The sequence below is a fragment of the Chelonoidis abingdonii genome, chromosome 10 (genome assembly GCF_003597395.2).
Source record: "Chelonoidis abingdonii isolate Lonesome George chromosome 10, CheloAbing_2.0, whole genome shotgun sequence".
Lineage (NCBI taxonomy): Eukaryota > Metazoa > Chordata > Testudines > Testudinidae > Chelonoidis > Chelonoidis abingdonii.
This window is the reverse complement of record NC_133778.1, coordinates 62767442-62789957: the sequence shown is the minus strand read 5'-3', so window position 1 is coordinate 62789957 and position 22516 is coordinate 62767442. Positions and strand designations below refer to the sequence as shown.

Here is a 22516-nt window from a genome sequence, read left to right as displayed (position 1 = left end):
GCCATAAGTAGCATCACCCCTTTTAAAAAATGTACCTGCTAAAAAACAAAAGCTCAGTTGGTTAACAGTGTAAAATAAAAGACTTGAACAAAAATCAACATATGCTTTATTGATGCGCCTCTTTAAACTCACAAAACAAACACGTCTGGACATGCTGAAACATGTTTGGAACAAGTCTGGTCACACCTGACTTTTTCCCTTTTACAAACTCCACCACCATCCAGTAATTTTCTGGTAATTCATTGGTACACAATTTTAAAATGCGATCAAAAGATAAAACCCTATTATGTTACTTAAAAAAAATATACACCTCTACCTCGATATAACGCTGTCCTCGAGAGCCAAAAAATCTTATCGCGTTATAGGTGAAACCGTGTTATATCGAACTTGCTTTGATCCACAGGAGTGTGCGCCCCCCCCCGAGCACTGCTTTACCGCATTATATCCGAATTCGTGTTATATCGGGTCACGTTATATCGAGGTAGAGGTATATATGCAATGATAACCGCATAACATTATTAGAATTACGATTTTAAAAAGTCATAATAGACTTCGGAAAAAAGTTACTGTCTGGGAGAAATCCATAGGAGTCAAAGAACTCGCCCGGCCCCTGCTTTGGTAAATAGAGGGCCAGCCAGCCAGTGTTCCCTAGGTAAACCATGGGGGTTTGTGATAACAATAAGCCCCAAAGGTCTTCTGGACACAGACCCCTTTTGGAGCAAGTCACTAGGAAAAACATCTAAAAAAGAAGCATCCTTTGATAAAATACACCTTAGCTGCATGGTGTTCATAATCACATATAGTCAAACAGGACGTTTCTTCTATGGTTCACTTCAAGAACATTATCAACAACCCCATACACAATCATGTTAACTGTAGAGAGCAGCACCATTGCAAACCAAATCTCCGTTCTCAGGTTTCCAGTTTTAATCAGAGAATGATTAGCGCACTCCTAGTCTGGGGTCAGATTGAAGGCATACAGTGTGTAACTCTGGGCAAATTCACGATGGTCAGTCAAGAGTGATCTGTCTTTTACATATTTCCCAATCACCTGCATGAGCTGCATGTACTACCTCATGCAGTTTCCACTCTCAAAATCAGGTCATAGGGGTTTCACTGGCACCTGTTCACCATCCACATACATGTTTAAAATTAAAAGGGTTTTTAACATAGCTGCCATTGAAGATGTCGTTATCGATAAACCTGATTACGAGCTGCTAGGGTACCTGTCCCAAAAAAGGTTTTCCTGGTTACTGATAACTGCCGGCCAGAATGCTAAACATCTTTATGCCCACCCTGTCTACCGGGTACTTAGCACTGTTGGTCATTAGAGCATCTGCATGCTCCAAGCCAACCCCCAGTGTGACTTTCACCCATTTTACAAACAGGGACACTGAAATAATATGCACTTATAATTCTGGTTGGCATTCCCGATCACGAGGCAAAGAACATCTTTGCTATGCGTCAGTTTAATTTTCAAGTCCATGCCATTCATCAGTTTTCCTTGAAAAAAAAACAAAAACATTGTGTAGAGGCCCCCCAAAAATCCAGCTTCCTGCTGCCAGCCACTAGTCTGGCCCTGCACATAGACCTCTCATTACCTGCACCATCCAAAATGGTGCTTTCGTGGGCCCCCACCATGTCTTTATAAAACTTGCCTATTGGCCAGACTATTTTGAGGAAAAGCCCCCACAGAGGCGATGCTGGGTAAAGTAACGTAACTCACTTCAGTCATTTTTTCCCTTTATTAGAGGTCTTGAACTTGAGACACTTTAACCCAACTGTTAAATTTTTCAGGCCATCCTCTCCATTTCACCAAAAAATACTCATTCTTCCCTGTCCTTTCTTCACTAGAATCTTTTCTACCCTGTAAACGCAGTCCTGGTTAGGGTTTACTTTTTGTAATTCTTCAAGGTAAAAAGACTTCCTGTGACCTCCTCTCCTCCATAATCTTTTAATGTATACACAGGCCACTGTCCTTGTAATAAAACTCCAGATACAGTAAATATTTCGTCAGTAAAGGTTTGCTGATATCCTTTTTCAAAAGTACCCTTCGTTTTAGCTACCCTTACATGATCCCCTTTCTTAAAAATCACTCGTGGTGCCTTTATTTTAAAACTATCCCTGTAGACGGTTTTCCACACACTCAGCATGTTACTGTGTGTCATGTTTATCAGGCGTCCTCTGATAGTTCTGTGATAACTTCTGTTGTAACCATCTATGATGTTCCGCAGCACGCTGATGTATCGAAAGGTGCTATGGACAATAAAATACCTCCACATCTTTGATTTTAAAGTTCTGTTAAACCTCTCCACGACCCCAGCCTTGACTTCATTATTGGTAACAAAATGGTGTACCTCATGTTGCTTAAACAAAATCTTTAAAGCTTTGTTTAAAAATTCTTTTCCCCTGAAGCAGAGGCATGTCCAGCTCCAAGGTGCAGGGGTGGCCACAGGGGATCTGCGCGCTGCCCCACCCTGACTGCCTGCTCCACAGCTCCCATTGGCTAGTAACTGCAGCCAATGGGAGCTGCGGGGGCAGCATCTCCAGATAGGGAGAGAGTGCAGAGACCCCTCCCTGCCCCTCCACTGAGGAGCCGAACATGCCAGCTGCTTCCCAGGAGCCGCCTAAGGTAGGCACTGCCCAGAGGCTGCACCCTGAATGCAAACCGCTTCCCAGAGTCCACATTCCCTCCTGCATCCCAGCTCACTACCCCAGCTATAAGGCCCCTCCCACACTCCAAACCCCTCATCCCCAGCCCCACCTGAGCCTGCACCCCCAGCCGGAGCTCACTCAGGCCCCTTCCCCAGCGCAGTGAAATGAGAGTGAGCAAGGGAGGGAGAGAGCAACAAAGGGAGGAGAGATGGAGTGAGTGTGGGGGCTTGGGAAAGGGGCAGGGCAAGTGTGTTCGGTTTTTTGCTATTAAAAAGTTGGCAGCTCTTGGTCTAGGGTGAGCCTGGTGCCCACAGTCAGGGTCACATTAATGCGGGGGCTTTAGGGGCTGCAGTCCAGGGCCTTGGGCTAAGCAGGGGGGCCCACAGAAATAAAACCATAATTATACACAATTGACTGGTCACCAACCATTGGTCACGATCAACTGGTCGATCCTGGAGCCTCTGCCAGTCGATCACAATCTCCAGGCTACTAAAAGTCCAACTGCACAGCAGGGCTCAGGCAGGTTGCCTGCATGCCAGGGCCCCACACTGTTCCTGGTAGCAGCCAGCTGCTGGCACATCTTTGCAGCCCCTGGCGGGGAGGAAAAGCGACTCTATATGTTGCCCCCATCCCCAGCACCATCCCTGCAGGGCAGTGCTTGCAGGTGCGAGCAGTGCATGGAGATATGCTGTCACCCTCCCCCCAGAGTGCATAGAAACATGCCAGCACCTGGCCGCTTCCAGGAACGGCAGCCAGCCTGAGTCCTGCTGTGACACCTGTGGTAAGTGCCCCCCCCCTTGAACCCCAATCCCCTGCTGCAAGTCAGAATCCCATCCTGCACCCAAACTCTTTCCCAAAACCCACACCCCTCACCCTTCCCATGCACCCCAACACTCTTCAGCAGCCTGGAGCCCCCTCCTGCACCCAAACTCCCTCCCAGACCCCACATCCCCTCCTGCACCCCAACCCTCTTCCACAGGTCAGAATCCCCACCTGCACCAAACTCCCTCCCAGAGCCTGCATCCCTCACTCTCTCCTACACTTCAACACTCTGCCCCAGCCTGGAGCCTCCTGCTGCACCCAAATGCCCTCCCAGAAAGAAACTAATTTAACAGCTGTTCTAAGGTAAGATGTAGGCTATTTTGAATTAACTAACTATATTCTCTGTGTTTTAAGACTGAACTATAACTACAGAAGGGCCTTGTGTTAATTAAACGGCAAGTTTAGTATAGCATTAATAGCGTCGATGCCACAGTTGTGATGATTTTGTTTTGAATTAGGAAAAAAGACTTGTATACAGGGACCCCACAAAATCTAATCGCCCCAGGCCCAGAGGAGAGTGAAGCCGGCCCTGCCCACAGAGGGGACTCCGGGGAAGGGAGCAGCTCCAGCCCAAGCCCGGGCAGGAGGCGGCCGGGCGGCGGAAGCTGAGTCTAAAGGGCCGCGGGGGGAGGGGCGCCTGCAGGCCGAGCCCTGGTGTTGAGGTGCAAGGGGCCTGCCCCGGCCGCAGAGAGGCCGCGGCGCATGTACACCCGCCCCGCCCCGCCCCTGAATCACACAAAGCCGCACCCCGCCGCAAGGCGGTGGGCTGGTGAGCGGTGACGCAGGAGCGGCTGCACAACGGAAGAGAGGCGCGTGGTACCTCATTTCCGCCCGGATCCATGGAGGCGGAACTTTTCTCGGGCTGCGGGGGAAGGAGGATTCTCATTACCTATCCTGCAGCGGCTCCTCTTCCTGCGCCCCACATCCGGGGCGGGCCACTGTACCACACGGTGCCTCCATAGGATTGTCCGCCGACGGAAACCTCATAGACCACGTGACGCGGTTTCTCTTGCGGCGCTCTACCTATGCTCTTGCCAGACTCTATGGTTTTAGGCGGCTAGGTGGAATCCTCGCCGGGCCCCTGGCCCCGAGTTCTCGCGAGAACTAATATGGAGGGAGAAGAGGGGCAAGGCGCCGCGGCGGCTGGGCCGCCAGCGGGCGGGGCCGGAGGAGGGGGAGGAAGTGTCATGGCGGCGGCTGCGAGTGGGCCTAGTGGAGCGGGCTCGGCGGCGCGGGGTGGCGGCGCCTCTTTGTCGGCATCGCGCTGGTTCTTCAGCCGGGAGCAGCTGGAGAACACGCCGACCCGGCGCTGCGGGGTGGAGGCCGACAAGGAGCTCTCGTATCGGCAGCAGGCGGCCAACCTCATCCAGGACATGGGCCAGCGCCTCAACGTGTATCCGAACGGGGAGACCGGGCCGGGGGGGGAGGCAGGCAGGCCTGGGCGGCGGCCGCGGCTTTATCCGGCAGTTCAGTGCGTAGGGAGGGGAGCGGGGTCCGGGGTCCGACCCAGGGGCCGGCTAGGTACCAGTTCGGGTGTAGCGAGAGGTACCGGTCGAGAGCCGGAGAGTACTGGGGCCTGGAGAGGAAGTGAGCCGGGGCATAGGGTGTGGAGGGGAGGCAGCGGGGAGCCGCTGCCGGGCGGGAGTTGTTGGCTGGTGTCTCTGTTCCCGGCTCCGTGTCTCTGGGCCTTGGGGGTGATTATTACATTCTCTCAAACTCCCGGTTGGTCCATCCCTCTTCGAGGAGCGGGTCAGAGCTGGTGTAACATTCCCCAACTCTACTGCTGCTGCAGCCGCCGAATATGGGGGTGGGGGATTGAAGTACATGCTTCTCTAGATTGGGTCGAGATTCCTCCATCTCCCCCCCCTCCCCCAATTGATGTGACTAAAACTCCAAAGTTGTTTTCATCTCTTTTGGCTTTTGTAGCTACTGTAATATTCTTAGTCCTTTAAAGCCGAACTTCTTCTCTCCCACCCCTGGAAATAAAAGGGAGAATTACTTTTTTATTGAAGTTGAATATAGTGTTAGGAGGAAGAGCTGCATTTTAAGACCCCGTGTTTGTCACTGAATCTTAGTTTATATTCTACCATACTCTCACAAAGAAGGCCTCCTAGCTGTCTCACTTAAAAGTAGACTGCCTCACTTTTTGGATTAATCCTAAAGTAGTTTTTATAAACTTTTTCCATTGTGTTTCAATTATACCTTTACAATTCCCCTCATTCAAATTGTCATGTAGTGTGATTGTAGACTTGGCAGTTTTTCCATTGATTACTAGGTTTTGTTTGAAGTACTTTATGTATAAACAATAGTTATTGTTCACAGGAAGTAATCTATTCCATTTCTCTTGGAATTAACATCCAATTTCAATTTGATTTTAAAAGCTAGGATTCAGTGGGTTATAGTAGTTAGAAGAAAGTCTCTTAACCTGCATAAACTTATAAAAAGGGTACTTGAGAGAGTTATTTTAAAATGTTTGATACAGTAAAATTGTTCCTAGCAAGAAGGTGCAACATTAAAATCTGTCTAAAGGTAAGTCCTGAGTTAGGGAGTCTCCTTCCAATGAATGAGACATGGTAGATCTGGTTTTACAATATCACTGTTGTGTTTGAAAGAGAGAGTAAAAGTATCTTCACACCAGTTATGTGTACTCAGTTTATTGCTGCTTTATTAATTCAGTTACAGCTTTATTTAATAGAATAACATAACAAAAAGTATTTGTGGTATATAGAATTTCAACTTTATTGATAATGCATTGTTTATTTAGATGTGTAAAATTTCCTTAATCCCATCTTTCAGATCTCAGCTTACAATAAATACTGCAATTGTTTACATGCACAGGTTTTATATGCATCATTCCTTCACAAAATTTAATAGAAATGTAAGTACTGACTTTTATACTCTTAAACTATACTTGCACTTAATTTTGAGGCAACGGCTGATGACATAGCTTTCACAGTGTTCTAGCTTCAGAATACTATTTTAGAAATATTATTTGTAGTACTCTTATTTCAAGTGGAGACTATTTTAACAGTTTATAATTAAAATTTAACTTCTGCTGTGTTCCTAAGCTAGAGAAATAATGTGATAAACAACAAGAATACACACTGACCAGTCTTCTTGATTTTTCTATTGTAGATAAATTGGTTAAACTCTGTCAATGTAGTTTAACGTTCTAGGGATTTGGGTAGAGACCTGTGCAGGTACAAAATTTGTATCCACATCCGATCTGCAAGCATGGTTTGAGGATATCTGCATCTGCGAATATAAAGCTGATCTCTACAGATTTGAAGGGCTCTAGATATGGGAACAAACTAGCAATAATCACACCTCAGACTACCCTTACTAGTTAGGAGTCACCAGTTACTGTGTTGCACGGCATGACCTGCCTAACTGATGCAACTATGGTTTGTGTCTACTTTATGTATACAGTACAACCTCAAAGTTATGATCATCTCATGGAATGGAGGTTGTTTGTAATGCTGAACAAAAACCATTATGGTGATTCTTTCAAAAGTTTACAACTGAAATTTGACTTAATACAGCTTTGAAACTTATGCAGAAGAAGAATGCGGCTTTCAACCGTCTTAATTTAGATGAAACAAGCACAGAAGGTGTTTCCTTACCTTGACAAATCGTTTTTAAACTTTCCCTTTATTTTTTAGTAGTCCATGTTTAACACAGTACTGTACTGTATTTGCTTCTTTTTTTGGTCTGTGCTGTTGCCTGATTGCATACTTCCTGTTCCAAGTGAGGTGTGTGGTTGACTGGTCAGCCCATAACTCTGAGGGTCTACTGTACTTTGATTTGTAAAAGCCATGGTCAACTAATATAACTCTTCTACCTTCCGTAACTCATTGGGCAGTGACAGTAGATGGAAAGATCTCAAATCTGGTCTGGGAAGTAGCTCTAACTGCCTTGTATGTAATTTACTCGTGAACTGGATGTTAAACCTTCTGTTTGTGTTTGGATGTTTCTGTAATCAGTTCTGTATGGAATATTTATAAAAACTGGAGAATGTGAAATCTCAAGCCTGTTTTTCCTGTCAGATATATTAGATGTGTTGGTCAAAAAATATTTGTTCAGTGCTTATGTCTTTCATCATATGAAAATAGATCTTTTGGATTTGCTTTCTTCCTCCCCCCCCTTATAAAGAATAGTCAATGGTGTAAGGAGGTATGTTGTTTAATGGTGTGGATGGACTCTCTGAGCTCTGGCTATGCTGTAAAAATAGTTTAAACACTGGTGTGAGACATAGTTGAGATCCAGGTGTGTTAAGATTTTTTTTTTTTAAGTTGAACAAGAAATTAGCCTTATAAAATTATTGGACCAGAAACAAATTTCATAATCATCAACTATTTTTGCCACCTAGGAGTCTGTCAAATTTGCAGCGAGCTGGTTATCAAATAGTTAGAGTTTTAAGCCACATCTACAAAAAATTTTAAGGCTCTGTCTGTGTGACAGGAATATCAGTGGTTTTTAAACATGGTTCTGAAACATGATTATGTCCTGGGCCTGAACCCTCTTTTTATTCTTATTTTATGAATGGAGAAAATGTGTTGCAACTGTGTTAGGACCACTTATTTATTTTATTATGATATGTATCTAGCGTGAAATGTACCTCTTCAAAATGGCTTTATGTTGTCAGGGCAAGAATAGGGTTAGAAGAGGTTTAGGATTCAAGTGTATATCAAAGTCATGTTTAAATATGGTTAGGTTATTTTGCACGGACAAGCCTTTTAAAGGTGTTTTTGGTTTAATCCATCAAGGGCAGTAGAAGATTTGTACTACATCACATTTTCTCATTTTAATAGATAAATACATGGTCTAGTTCAGCGGTTGTCAGACTTCATTGCATCGTGACCCTCTTCTGACAACAAAAATTACTACATGACTCCAGGCGTGGGGGAGGTGGTGCTTTAGCCGAGCCGGAGGCCTGCACCCTGGGGGGGGGTGAAGTCCGAACACTGATGCCCTTGGGCTTCAACTACAGCACCAGGCGACAGGGCTCAGGCTTCGGCTTCAGCTTCAGCAGCAGGCCCACCGAGTCTAACGCTGACCCTGGTGACCCTGGTAAAATGGGGTCACGATCCTCTTTGGGGTCACAACCCACAGTTTGAGGATCTTTGGTCTAGTTGATAACCCATGAGCAATTAAGAATAATCAAGTGAGGCATCCAAAGGTTACTTTTGTGGCTGTTTGTGGGCAATTTATGGTCCTCCTCTTTCAAGCAGAGTTGCTTGGAGTGGAGACTTGAGTTTACATGATATTTCCACAGCCCAGACTGGTGTAGCCTAAAAAAGAAATCCATTGGGTGGTAAACCAAGTCACATCTAGCAACCTAGGCCAGCTTTTGGTAGTGACAAGACAGTATTTAGCTGCTATATTCTACCTTCAACTGGACACTAGTATATATAGTCACTTAGTTCTTAGCCCTGGTCTACACTGGGGGCGGGGGGGTCATCGACCTAAGATACACAACTTCAGCTACGCGAATAGCGTAGCTGAAGTCGGTGTCTCTTAGGTCGACTTACCTGGCCGTGAGGACAGCGGTAAGTCAACAGCTGCTGCTCCCCCGTTGACTCCGCTTCTGCCTCTCGCAAGCTATAATTGACGGGGAGCGCATTCGGGGATCGATTTATCTGTGTCTAGACGAACACAATAAATCGATTCCCGATAGATCAATCTTCACCCGCCGATCCAACGGGTAGTGAAGACCTGCCCTTAGAATTACTAGCAAATCTGTAACTTGTAAGCGTAGCTGCATTAAATTTCTTGTGGCTGAGTGCTATGCAACCTTCAGTTTCAGAAAAGTTACGTTTATGGAAGGAGAACTTATAACGTATTATTAACTGAACTAAAAGTTAAAAAGCTAGCACATATCTTTCAGGGCACTTATACTGGTGTCTCCGAATACCTTTCTGTATTTATTATGAATATTATGTTAGACAGTGGCTTTTATATTTGTATTGATGCATAGGCATCAAATGCACTGCCTCATTTTTTCTTTTCCTGTTCTTTTAGGATGAAGGGAGTGGTCTCAAAGTGAATGTGAGTCACTTTTAAATTCATACTCCCAGGCTATCTGTCAAGTTCTTTGTAGACAGGGCAAAGGCCAAAGACTGTTACGGATATTTAGTAAATGTTATCCAAATCTTCATAGTGCTTGGCCATCTGAAAACTTAACTACTAATTCATCTACTGCAAAAAGAAACTGTTAGAAATTAAAATTGTGCAAGGTACTAATGATCTTAAAACTAAAGTCTATCGGACATTTTTTATCGAATATGCAAAGTACATGTCTAATGGTTCTTAAACTTACATTAAAGGTAATGCTTACTCATGAAAACAAGAAATAGGAAGGCTGGGGATAAAAATTAGCTGCCAAAAGTCACAATAGGTTGAGTTGTGGCTGCAAGGATCAGTTCAGATTGTAAGGCTTATGCCTTCATTTCCTTTTTATTGGTAAGCTGAATTTCTTTTAACTATTCTACACTAAACTTATAATGTATTTATCCCTTAAGTACTACTTGATTATGCATGTAAGTAGATCATGCAAATACACACATATTCATAGCTAAAACATCTCTACTCCATGATGGCCATTGGTATATGTTATAAGATCTGCTAAAGAAACTGTTCACTGATACATTTTTATTGGCTCAGTTCTGTTTCTGAAGTTTTCAAAATGATAGCAACTTTGTAGCAAATTCTTAAAATCTTGAAAGAAGTCAGAATGACTGTCTTGCAACGGTTTCAGCAATTGTTTCAGGTTAAGTTTTGTATATTCTGGTACAGAAACATCGTAACAGCCATTTTTAAACTCTCTACATTTTTGTTTGGTAAGTGGAGACCAGCCATAAGTTTAATAAATTTTTGTCTAGATCCATACTCTACCTTTTGAACAGCAATAGCTAGTTTTCACTGGTCAGGCAAACCATGTAGAAACAGAGTTTAACATGAAATTTATCATTATTTCAGCTAATGCTTTCAATATCAAAGCTGACAGACTTAAACAACTTTTGGTTTGCTGGTTAACTATTTTAACACCATAAGGTTTATACTCTTGTTAAAAGACGATACCGCTGAGACACAAGTCTGCAAACTATTCACGTAACAAGTTTAACTGTTTCATCATTACATTCATACAAGGCATCAGCTGTAACTTAGCTTCAGTCTTGTATTAATTGTAGATATCATTTTTGCCAGTTTCCAAATGCAGAAATAAGGAAGAGGCCCTTGGCACATGGGAAATGGAGGTAAAGCACTCAGGATGCACTCTTAAACTCTCAAATTGACCTCCAATTATATGTTTAAATCAAATCATTTTGCAGAAGTACTGTGCTGAAATACTGTACCAGATAACCAGGCTAAGAAGCATCCAGTGCACTTAAAACATGATGCCCTGTCATTGTTTAATGTCACATGTGTTAAAATTCTGGTAAAGTGCCTAAACGCTGCAGATGAGATTAAGCTATTCTTCCTCGTAACTATTGCACTTCAAAGGGTTAAAATATTTTGATACCCAGTTGTGGAAGTTTGTCAAAGTATTCATGCCTTTGGCTGCATTACGGTGATTGCCTTGTTGATTATCTCCCCCATGGACAATCTCATAACATCCCCATGGCATGTAAGACAATCATAGGAAAGTAATATAGCTCTACCTCGATATAACACTAACCTCAGGAGCCAAAAGATCAAACCGAGTTATATCTAACTTGTTTTGATCCGCTGGAGTGCGCAGCCCTCCTCCCCCACCGAGCACTGCTTTACCGTGTTATATCTGAATTCGTGTTATATCAGGTTGCGTTATATCGAGGTAGAGGTGTATTGTAAAAGCATTGAATGTTTTTAGCCGTCTTTAATAGAATTTGGCTGCTGGGAATAAGGAAATGCCAGAATCCAACTCTGTGAATCATAGTTTGAAGAATCTAGCATAACCTATAAACCGCTTAACTTTCAAGATGGTTAAACATCAGTACGTCCACACTGTATTGAGCTTGAAAACAAAATATATTAATATTTTAGGTGTTTTTGTATTTATCTAATAAGCTTTTTTTAAGCTGGCAAAGCTTTTTATCGAGAGAGTCTAACGGTCAAGGTCCCTGAAGTAAATTATAGGGCATATTGGAGATGAATTCTAAGACCATTCCATGCACCTGCAACCCAGCAAGTAGGTTTGACAAGCCAGTCAATAGACTGCCTATTATTTGATCATGGTCAACTATTCCAACAGGATTGCCCTGGAACTTCATTGTGTTTTCCATTTTTCTGAATTAAAATAACTCAGTTAAGTAATTTGTATTTTTGTTATTAGACATAAGCATCTATTTAAGGCCAAGCCTATTGGTGACCATCAAGTCTTACTTTTTTGTTGCTGTTCTAATGAATTTGTGCTTAAAAATATTTAACTGTTCTTGATATTATTTGACCAGTCAGTTGGCCATTTATTTTTGTACTAGTCAAATGTCCAGCCCATCAGCAAGAATTGTTTTTAAAAACTCAATGTAGTATCTTTTCTTTATTTCCAATGAGATTTGGCTCCTAACTGCCACAGTCACTTTTGAAAATGATTTACATTTAGGCATTTTTGGAAATTTTACTCTAATCTGTCCAGAGGAGTATATCCAGGGAAAATGCTTAAATTTATTTAAATTGTTCATTTTGTGCTATCTTAAAAATGATGGTTTTTCCATAAAAGAAGGTTGCAACTTTCCTGTCAAAATTCAAGTCTTCACTGTTCAGATTTTCTGGCATAAACACATCAATTATGCTGTATATTTGTGTCAAAGATGAATGAAGCTAATACCGAAGAGCTGCTGGAAGATCTGAAACAAACAGGCTTAAATTATTGTTGTGGCTACATTTTGATGACTCTCAGATGTCTCAGAATAAAATTAAATACATCAATGTTGTCTCTTCCACTTCAGTAGGTTGTTAATAATAGTTGAATAATTTGGAAAGCCTGAATTTTCTAGGCTCTTTAGATCATGGATCCTTTTTATCTTGATAGCCTTTTACATTTTACTTCTAAAGAACTCTATTTACTATTTCAGCCGAAGCAATAACTTGTTTCATGCTACTTTAATTTTAGGAATTTTGAGTCAAATAAAACTACACTCTACCAACCACTTATTTGTAGCGTTGATTGAAAACATTTATGCTTACCACAGGTAAAAAGTTTGGGGAACACTGTTCTAGACAGTCCTATAGTTTACTGCCTACACAGCAGAATAACAAAAAATGTCCCTATCACTTCCATTTTAACTTTTTAACACTAGGTAGCTTTGCTTCAGATTAAAATTAGAACCTTAAATTCTTAATATAAAAACAAAATATGTTCATATAAATATTTCAGTGGCATAACATCAAAAAATGAGTGGTGGGTGGGGGTTCTCACAGCCCTAAGTACTTAACTCAGCAAGTACATGTGTAAGGAAGACAGCAGGTTTTAAATAGCAAGTGAATGACTATATATGGAGAACCATGTCTACTTATTTTAATAACTGGCATTTCTGAAATGTGAACAATGAGATTTTAAATCAGTTTAACAATGATGTTCTCATTGAGTTACATGCTGCACAAAGAGCACAGGCATCTTCACTCTTTCTGTGAAATTGTCTGTTTTGATTGGTCAAAAATGGGATTCCTGCCACCTGCCAAAATCCTCTTACACCATTTTAGTAATCTTGTCTCCAGAGTTCTTTTAAATCTCAGAGGCATATGTTAACACCATGCTCTCTCAAACTTAATGTGATATTTTTCATTTTTACTTTATTTTATTTAGAAAAGGCACGAAAATGTTTTCCCTTTGCAGTAGATGATGATTGCTACTTTCTGTACGTACTGTAGTGGCTGTATACTAACTGAGAAAACACTTTTATACATTATTTTGTGTGTTGATTAAACTTAACTGAAATGAAATTCAGAAATCTTTATTTTTCTCCTCACAGAACTTGTTCTCAGACTTAGTTATCTTTAAGCCTTTGTTATTTAGATCATCCAAACGGTTTCCTTTTAAAACTTCAAGCTTGGCATACTTGTAGTCTTCAGTGAGGAGCGCATATACTGCTAGAGGTAATGATTGCTGAGCTTCTGCTGAGAGGCTACCTACCCTCACAAGTGAGTAGTTAAAATGAAATATTTAAAAATTCATTCCGAAGGAACTTTATTCTGCACATTTTCCTGATGGTCTTATGATGAGTTTGAGTGACAAATCACTTGCATTCCCCTTACATTTAGCCTATGGTGAAGCAAAAGTAGCAAATGTTTATCCTATGTCTGTTTTCAGTTGTATTAACTAGAGTTAAGACTGTACCAAAAAGTTCGGTTTAGACTAGGCACAAGACTAATAAGGATGGCCGTTCCAGTGACAGATATCTGATGCTGGTCTGTCCACTAGGAAACTGAAACTAACCCATTTTACTTAAGCTACGAAACAGCTGCAAAAGGTGATAAAATTGTTAAAAAGGAAGTCTTGAGAAGATGGAGCTCACTTGAACATTTGTACTGTTCCAACTCTTGGCAGTTTGACCAGAATACTCCGTGATGATCAGGTTATAGCTGCAAACTGAATGCTTCTTTCTTGTTACTTAGATTGAAATTTTTTTTTAAATGTGCCCTCTGGTAAAAGGAATGTGAGCTCTTTGTTTTGCCACCTAACCTTAAGTACTTCTATTATGCTCTAAAGTGAAAGGTATGAAATAAAATACCATCAGAATAAGTACTCATGGTAGGTGGATCTCCATATGAGTCGCTCAGCTGTCCTTGCATCTTGAAGAGTATGTGTTCCTCATTGACATTCTACGTCTGAAGTTTCAAGGAAGCCATTTCTTATCTGAATAAGTATCTTCAAAAATGATTAACTTGAGTAACAATACCAAAAAACTCTAGCTTAGACAAGGCCATGGAAATCAAGGATTGAATGGACATGGAGACCTCTCACCTTTGAAAGTGGTTCTGCTCAGTAAAAGTTGAGGCACATTGAGAAGTTGATGGATGGAGGAAGCATTCTAATGCTACACCAGATATTTGGCTAAGTAGAACTCCAGTACTGTCAGTCAGACATCTCTCATAGAATTTCAGTGGAAATTATTGGAGACATAACTGCTTAACAATTATTTGATCAAGTGAGACTTAGTCGCATAGAATTCTCTGGCAGAAGCAGGGATAGAATCCAGTTTTCCAGTGCAACATTCGGCTGCCTTAACCATGAGACCCTCCTTTCTCTTTGTGCAATACCTTGGTTCGTTCACTGTGCAGCTTTCAACTTCTGCAACAAATGAGGCAGAGGGTTTACAGACAACAGCCTCTTTGCTATGCAACCCTGTTTCATATCCGGTGCACTGAATGAGGCAGGTACCCTGGGGCGGGTGGGGAGTGTGTGATCATGTAATTAAAAGCTTTGTTAAATGAATGTGCACAAGGGGGCCAAATTAAGGTTGCCTGTACAATCTTAATTCTGGCACTTACTAATTTTTGCAGGCTTGACTTTGCAACCTTAATAATGTTCTGTTAATGTAGTTTTGTGTGCAATTTCCTATGTTTTTTAAAGAGCAAACCGAAAAAACAGATTCCATCATATAAGATATTGACACCCACGTAGTTCATTAACAACATTGGACTCTCTGCTCCACCACACAGACTTGTGCCACTTGAGCTAATGGTGTAACTGATGGCAGTAGTAGGATGTCATCCTTCTATGTGGACCGGCACTTAAAGGGGGCTGAAAAATGCACATTGCTAGTGGGTTTCCACAGATACTTGCTGATTGCAACGGAATGGTGAGATTGGTTTTTTTGGGTTTCATTACAGCCTCTGGAGGGAAGTGTGCAGTAGTGGACAGAGACTTTTAGCTGTTCTCACTTCTCTGCGTCATCCCACTTCACTTTCATCCCTTCTGCCCCATCACTTCCAACCTGTTTCTCCCAGTTCTCTTTCCTATCCTGGGTTCCTCATCACAGTCCCACTTCCTGTTTCTCTGGCTTCTCATTCCAGTCTTCCTGCCCAACCAACCCTAATACCTACGCTCCAGGGCGCTCTGCTGGAGTCCCAGTCTCCCCCTCCACTCCTGTCCCCCTGGCCTCCAGAATCCTTGTCCAGTTTCCCCACACTTCAGCACCTTGTCAGATCTGACATTTTCCCCATACTTGCACATCTTCCCTTGCCTCATCTCTCCCCATCTGAGTCCCAGTCTCATCAGGTACTTTGTTTCCCTCCACCCTGATCTGACTCTTATCCCCTTTGCGTTTGAGTATGGTGTCTAACACGTCCACGTTGACTGGGTACCAGCAAGAGGGTCACTGAAAGTACAGCAGGCACAGGTTCTCTGCTCTTAGTTCCTGTGCTTGGCCTAGAATAGCAATTGCAAGGAAAGTCTGGCTTTGAAATCCTGGATTGGAGCATGCTCACTCATGCTGTTGGGGTGGCTCACATACCTCTGGTTATACACAGGAGCTGTGAATAGCTGTAGTCTGCTCAGTACACACTGAATCTTCAAGATTTTATCTGTCTTTGTGATCTGAAACTTTTCAAAAATTATGACTGGGCCAAGTTTGAACAGGTTTTCACGAGAACAGCACAAGGCACTTCCCTAACAATGTACCTCCTACTAAATTGCAAGTTCCTATTCCAGAGCATGATAGTACTCCTCAAAGAAATGGTTTCCAGAATTGTTTTTAATGGCAAAACATTATTCTGTTGTCTGGTTCTCAAGCAGATGAACCGGTCTGGCTGAAACTTTCAGAATAAATTTAGCTTGAGGTAGATACCTGGCATGGAAAACTCAGTTTAAGTGGTTCAGGTTTGACGGTTATAAGTAACTGAAAACTGGATTTTACAGAAAGTGTAGGGCAACCTTAGTAATACCTTTTATACATTAAAGTATGATATCAACACATTTTAGTTAATTTTGTTGCAAGAAGGAAACAGAACTTAAATGTGAAATGCAGCTTATTTGGGGAAGTAAAATACTAAATGCTGCAGGTAAATATATCCAAAGGCAATAGCTCTGTGTTCTTTTTCTTAGGGAGCTGTGTAGGCAATTGCTGCCTGTGATCCAGCTTTAGCGAGGAAACTTTAGGTCGGGGTAGTCAGTAGGCAGACCGTGGCCAAATCCAGACTGCCAGAGGCTGTTGAACAGATCCCAAAATCTTTGTATTTACTGGTGGTTGTTATTATTAATAATAATTACTACTTTCTGTGGAGTCTGGACCTTGACTATACCTTGACCAAGAAATTTGGACCTTGACAAAAAATAGGCTATCCCTGCTTTAGGTTTTTTAATTGCACATTGCTGTAGCTCAAAGGAGGCCCAGATTTGCTGTTTGTGTTCCTTTTAGTTTGCTAGGCTTCAAGGTTTATAGAAAAATTAAGAGAAACATTAAGAGGATCTTTTGTTTTCTTAATGTTAAGTGAAACAGTTGAAAATATCTGCTTCTAATCAGACGTGACTGATTTCTGTTGTCCATAGTTTGTCCACTTTTATAACAAGAAAAACAAGTATTTGATTTTTAGGATATCCCCCATCTTGGCTCAATGCAAAGGGCTAAGATACCCATTGACGGTGTAGGGCATGTAATTTCATTTGGGATTTTTGTTAAACTGTGACTACTGTGATGATCCATTATAATTAAGGCTGCAAGTTTGTGCTGGAAGTGACAAATTCCGTGACCTCCATGACTTCTGCAGTGGCTGGTGCTCATGCCTCAGGGGAAGCTCAGGCAGCCCCTGCGCCAGGGGCACCAGCAGCTGCTGGGGCAGTCTCAGGCCACCACCTCCTCCCAGCAGCAGTGTTTGGTGTGAGAGGAGGCAGGGGGTTGGGGCACGGGACAGGGTCAAGGAGGTGCTGGGCTTACCTAGAGGGCTCCCTGGAAGCGGTGACATCCTCCCCCTCATTCAGCTGCTAGGTGGAGGCGTGGCCAGGCAGCTCTGTGCACTGCCTGCACCCAGAGCGCTGGCTTCACAGCTCCCATTGGCCAGGAACTGCGGCCAATGGGAGTTGCGGGAGTCGTGCCTGCAGTCAGAGGCAGCATGCACTGCAGAGCATATTTTAGTCAGGTATGTAGTAAAAGTCAGGGACAGGTCATGGGCCATGAATTTTTGTTTACTGCCCGTGACCTGTCCGTAGCTTTTACTAAAAATACCTGTGACTAAAACATAACGTTAATTATAATTCATATCTGCCTGAGCTTTGCATCAATATGTAGCTTAAAATGTTTGTTGCTACAATAGATGACATCTGTAATTGACACTCAATGGGCAGATTGTTTCTTATTGTTGGTCTACATACAGAAGTTGTACTATAACTTCAATCTGCTTTAAAATTGAAAAACAATTTGTAAACCCTGGATGAATGCTCTTAAATCCATTTACAGTTATATCAATTAAAATTAAGCTGGTGTGACTTCTGCAGCAAGAAAAAACCTTATTTCTTTATTCTGTACATTTGCCTTGGTTGACCATATTATAATCTTAACTCTACAGTTTTAACACAATTTTATGTATCACTTGATAAATTTTGGAATAAGAAGTGAAAGATCAGGTTTCCTTGATACAGAAAAATGAGTTGGCAGACATTTTAGAATTAACTCTTTGCTCTGTTGTTTGCCTGAAAAATGGGAGTGGCAAATACAAAATGCATTTTCTCAAAAGATCAGCTCCTTTAAATATTAATTTTTTCAGCTTAGGAGAAATAAGAACCTATTTATGTACTCTGATCCTGAAAACTGACATTTAGGAACTGGGCTATAGAACAGCGCCTCTGTTGTGGCATTGTATACAAATATTAAAGAATATGTTTATTGAATTTTACAAATACTGTGCCAATTATGGCAGTCTGCATTGAGGTCTTATTGGTCCTTAGAGTGGGTGTATAGCATTTATCCTTCCCCAAAGTAATTTGTATTCAAACATACATTACTTGTCAGTAAAACTTCTAGTTCATGAATCATGGTGTGCTTAATACATTCCAGGCACACATTTTGTGTTAGGTATTATGGGACTGTTCCAGACCAGAGGTACTCCTGTGAAATCATTGGTCATGTTATTGTTTCGTACTTCTAATCCATTAGCATTTTGATTGCCAGGTTTCTGTGCCAAATGGTGTTTGTGCTTGCTTCTGACAGTCAACAGTGGATCTTCCTGGGACTTTTCAAAACAAAAGATAGTATCAGAGTTCACTCACTTCTGAGCTTAATCTTTACTTGAATGAATTGTCTGAATTTAGTAAATTTCAAAAGAAATATCCTATTCTAACCTGTGTCTGGAAAACTGTACCTGTGAATAGTCACATAGACTTTAATGCCAGAAGGGACCATCGTGATTATCTAGTCTGACCTTCTGCACATTGCAGGCCACAGAACTTCACCCATGCACTCCTGTGATAGACCCATAACCTTTGGCCAAGTTACTAAAGTCTTTGAATCATGATTTAAAGACTTCAAGTTACAGAGAACCCACCATTTACTGTAGCTCAAACCATCAAGTGACCCATGCTGCAGAGGAGGTGGGGAAAAAAGCAACCCAGAACAAGGCTTTGGAGCGGAGTCCAGAGCTGGAGCGCGGAGCAGCTCTGGAGCAGTGGAGCTGCAGGTTTTTGCCTGGAGCTGGAACGGAGCCAGAACACAGCTCCAAAGCCCTGAAGAGTCTCTGCCAGTCTGACCCAGGGGAAAATTCCTTCTGCTCCCCAAATATGGTGATCAGTTAGACCTTAAGTATGTCAGCAAGACCTACCAGGCAGACACCTGGGAAAGAATTAACTGTTGTAACTCAGAACCCTCCCCACCTACTGTCCCATCTCCAGTCCTTGAAGATACTAGCTTCCAGCAGTCGCAGAGAGACCACATGCCATTGTAGGCCATATTATCGTATCTTTTTTCCTCCATAAATTTATCTAGTTCAGTCTTGAAACCAATTAGGGTTTTTTCCCTCCATGTTGCTTCCCTTGGGAGGCTATTTCAGAACTTTACTACTCTGATGGTTAGAAATCTTCATCAAATTTCAAGCCCAAATTTGTTGGCCAGTTTAGATCTTTTTTTCTTGCTCCAACATTTGCCCTTATCTTAGATGACCCTCTCCCTCCCTGGTGTTTATCCCTCTGTTGTATTTAGAGCAAGCATTCATGTCTCCCATCAGACCTTAGTTTGGTTAGTCTTGCTCCGCAAGTGTCCTCTTGTAAGGTAGGTTCTCCATTCCTCTGATTATCCTAGTATCTCTTCTCTGCACCTGTTCCAGGTTGAATTAATCTTTCTTAAACATGGGAGACCAGAATTGCACACACTATTCCTGATGAGATCTCACCAGTGCCTTGCATAATGGTAATAACCTTTCTCCATCTCTATTGGAATTACCTTGTTTGATTCATCCTAAGATTGCATTAGCCATTTTCATGGCTGCATCACATTGGTGGCTCAGTCATCCTGTGATCAACCAATACACCCACGTCTTTCTCCTCTATTGTTTTCAACTGGTATGTCCCCAGCTGCTTGATAGAAATTCTTATTTTTTCTTGAATGCATGACTTTAAACTATTAAATTTCATCATATTTCCATTATTTCAGTTTTCAAGGTCATCCAGATCTTCTTCTATTATAGTCTGGTCCTCCTCCATGTTGTCAATACCTCCCAAGTTTGTGTCATCCACAAATTTTATTAGCGCACATGCATTTTTTTGTGCTATGGTCATTAATGAAAATAAGTAATAGTGGTCCCAAGACCAGTTCCTGGTGAGCTCCACTAGTAACCTCCCTCCAACCTGATAATTCACCTTTCATTGTGACCTATTGTAGTCTCCCCTTTATCTAGTTCGTTTCCCTACCTTTTATTTCTCATTTTAATCCCCATCTTCTCCAATTTAACTAATTTTCCATGTGGAAATGTCAGTGCCTTATTGAAATCCAAGTAGATTTGATCTGCTGCATTTCCTTTGTCTAGAAAATAACTTATCTTCTCAAAGATAACATCAGGTTGGTCAGGCACAATCTGCCATTTTTTTTCCAAAGTGCCATTAATCTCTGTATTCTTAACTACTGTTTCAAAATTTGTTGCAAGGCCTTTCATACAGTTAAGGTCAGCTAACAGATTTGTAGTTTCCTGGATCACTTCTTGTCCCTTAAAATAAGTAGTATATTAGCAATGTCGTAGAGTACCGACCCCTAGTTTATGGATTCATTAAAAATCCTTGCTGTAGGGCTTGCAATTTCATGTGCAGGTTCCTTTAATATTAAATGGATGGAGATTATCCAGGCCCCCTGATTTGATCTCATTAAGCTGTTTGAGTTTGACTTCCATCTCGGATGTGGTAGTTTTCTACTTCCATATCCTCATACTCATTAGCCACCCTTATCTTGCCCTAAGCGCCTCATTACCCTTATTAAAAACTGAGGCTAAGTATTCATTTAGGTGTTGGGCCCTGCTTGGTAATTGCAAAAAGTAGCCCATCCTCACTGCTCTAGTTGTCTCACTTCTTTACTTGATTTCTTTTGATTTATATGGCTAAAAAACCTTTTTAGTATTGGTTTTAATGTCCTTTGCATAGTTCAACTCTGCTTAGCTTTTGGCAGTTCACATTTTCCTATACTTTCTGACCTCCAAGAGAGAGCTTTCCTTGCTGCTCCATCCCTTCTTCCATTCCTTGTAAGATTTCTGCTGTCCCATAATAACCTGTTTGAGATCCTTGTTCATCCAGTTTGGTCTGCAACCCTTGCTATGAATTTTTTCTCCTTGCTTGGGGTGCAGGCTTCAAATACCGTCTACAACTTTGACTTAAAGTAAATCCAAGGCTCTTCCACATTGAGATCCTTGTTCTTCCCTAATTACTTGCCCTAATTTATTAAAGTTTTCCCTTTTGAAATCAAGGACTCTAATTACAGACTATTTTTGTGTATCCTTCCATTTAGTTTAAACTGAATTTGGCACATGAATCGCTTGAACCAAGGTTTTCCTCTACAAGCAGTTCTTCAGTGAGGTCCTTGCTACTTACCTATACTAAATCTAAAATGGAATCACCTCTTTTTGGTTCAGTGACTACCTGATGGAAAAATCTGTCGGTTATCTGTCAGAATTAATTTGGCCTGAAACATTTCTTGAACATAATATAATTTAATGGTTACAATTTTTTTCCCTCATGAGCTGAATAGGAGAACTCTACCATACTGAAATTCAGCTAGGGTAACTGTCTTCATTTTTTACTCTTGCATATTGTCTCATCCCTAGTACAGACTTTCTAATACTTTTTGCAATTACCAATTCACCCCCTCCATGTAACTTTAGGTCCTGCTTGTACTAGAATTAAAAAAAATTGTTTTTTTAAACTAAAAATTATCCTCTCTTACAGATAATCTCTCCTACTGCATTGTTTTTGGCTGCGAAAGTGGAAGAACAGCCAAGAAAACTCGAACATGTTATCAAAGTAGCACATGCCTGTCTTCATCCTCAAGAGCTACAGCTGGATACAAAAAGTGATGTACGTGGAAATACTTTAAATCTAATTGTAATTCTTAAGATACAGTTGACACCTCAGATGAGTTGCTGTACTACGTTCTTGGCTGGATTAATGCCATCTGCCAACTCTAGAAGACGCTTCTCTGCTTAAATCAAATTTATCTGTTGTGTAACTTAATAGCATAGCCATTAGTGGACCTATCACAATTACTTAATATTTCATGCACACTAAGGCCTCTAATTCCCTTTTTAATAGGACACTTGTGCATGTAAGAAGAAACGCATTACATTGTAGAAAGTTAACTTTTGTGATAGGTGTTCAGGTTAATCTTGATTAACATATCATAAGGACACAGTATCTTCTATATGCTGATGTATTTTTTAATGTTTTTCCCAATTTAGCTACAGTAGAACCTCAGAGTTACGAACACCTTGGGAATGGAGGTTGCTTGTAACTCTAGAATGTTCGTCACGGAACAAAAAACATAGTTGTTCTTTCAAAAGTTTACAACTGAACATGGCTTAATACAGCTTTGAAACTTTATTATGAATATTGCGTTTAACCATTTTAATTTAAATGAAACACAAAAACAGTTTCTTT

General features: G+C 41.5%; 1 protein-coding gene and 1 long non-coding RNA gene across 10 annotated transcripts in view; one reads left to right on the top strand and one right to left on the bottom strand.

The window, feature by feature from the left end:
* Nucleotides 1–89: 89 nt before the first annotated feature.
* On the bottom strand, nt 90–4449 carry LOC142047406 (uncharacterized). 3 transcript variants are annotated; one of them, XR_012656669.1, is made up of 2 exons: nt 4367–4449; nt 90–1226 (listed from the first exon to the last, which is right to left on the bottom strand). It is a non-coding gene; the product is annotated as an uncharacterized LOC142047406 (long non-coding RNA). The 3 variants fall into 3 exon arrangements; XR_012656670.1 differs by lacking the exon at nt 4367–4449 and adding an exon at nt 4298–4358; XR_012656671.1 differs by lacking the exon at nt 4367–4449 and adding an exon at nt 4225–4308.
* Nucleotides 4450–4582: 133 nt separating this feature from the next.
* CCNT2 (cyclin T2) overlaps nt 4583–22516 on the top strand; it is a 42619-nt gene continuing 24685 nt past the window's right edge. For 2 of the 7 annotated variants that reach the window (XM_075070254.1, XM_032782498.2), the window contains exons 1-5: nt 4639–4870; nt 6274–6355; nt 9499–9525; nt 21372–21434; nt 21809–21937. In XM_075070254.1, the coding sequence (XP_074926355.1) occupies nt 4665–4870; nt 6274–6355; nt 9499–9525; nt 21372–21434; nt 21809–21937 (507 nt within the window). In that variant the 5' untranslated portion in view covers nt 4639–4664. Of the gene's footprint in view, nt 4871–6273; nt 6356–9498; nt 9526–16811; nt 19791–21371; nt 21435–21808; nt 21938–22516 lie in introns of those variants that run through there. The other 5 variants (XM_075070256.1, XM_032782504.2, XM_032782512.2 and 2 more) reach the window with 4 other exon arrangements.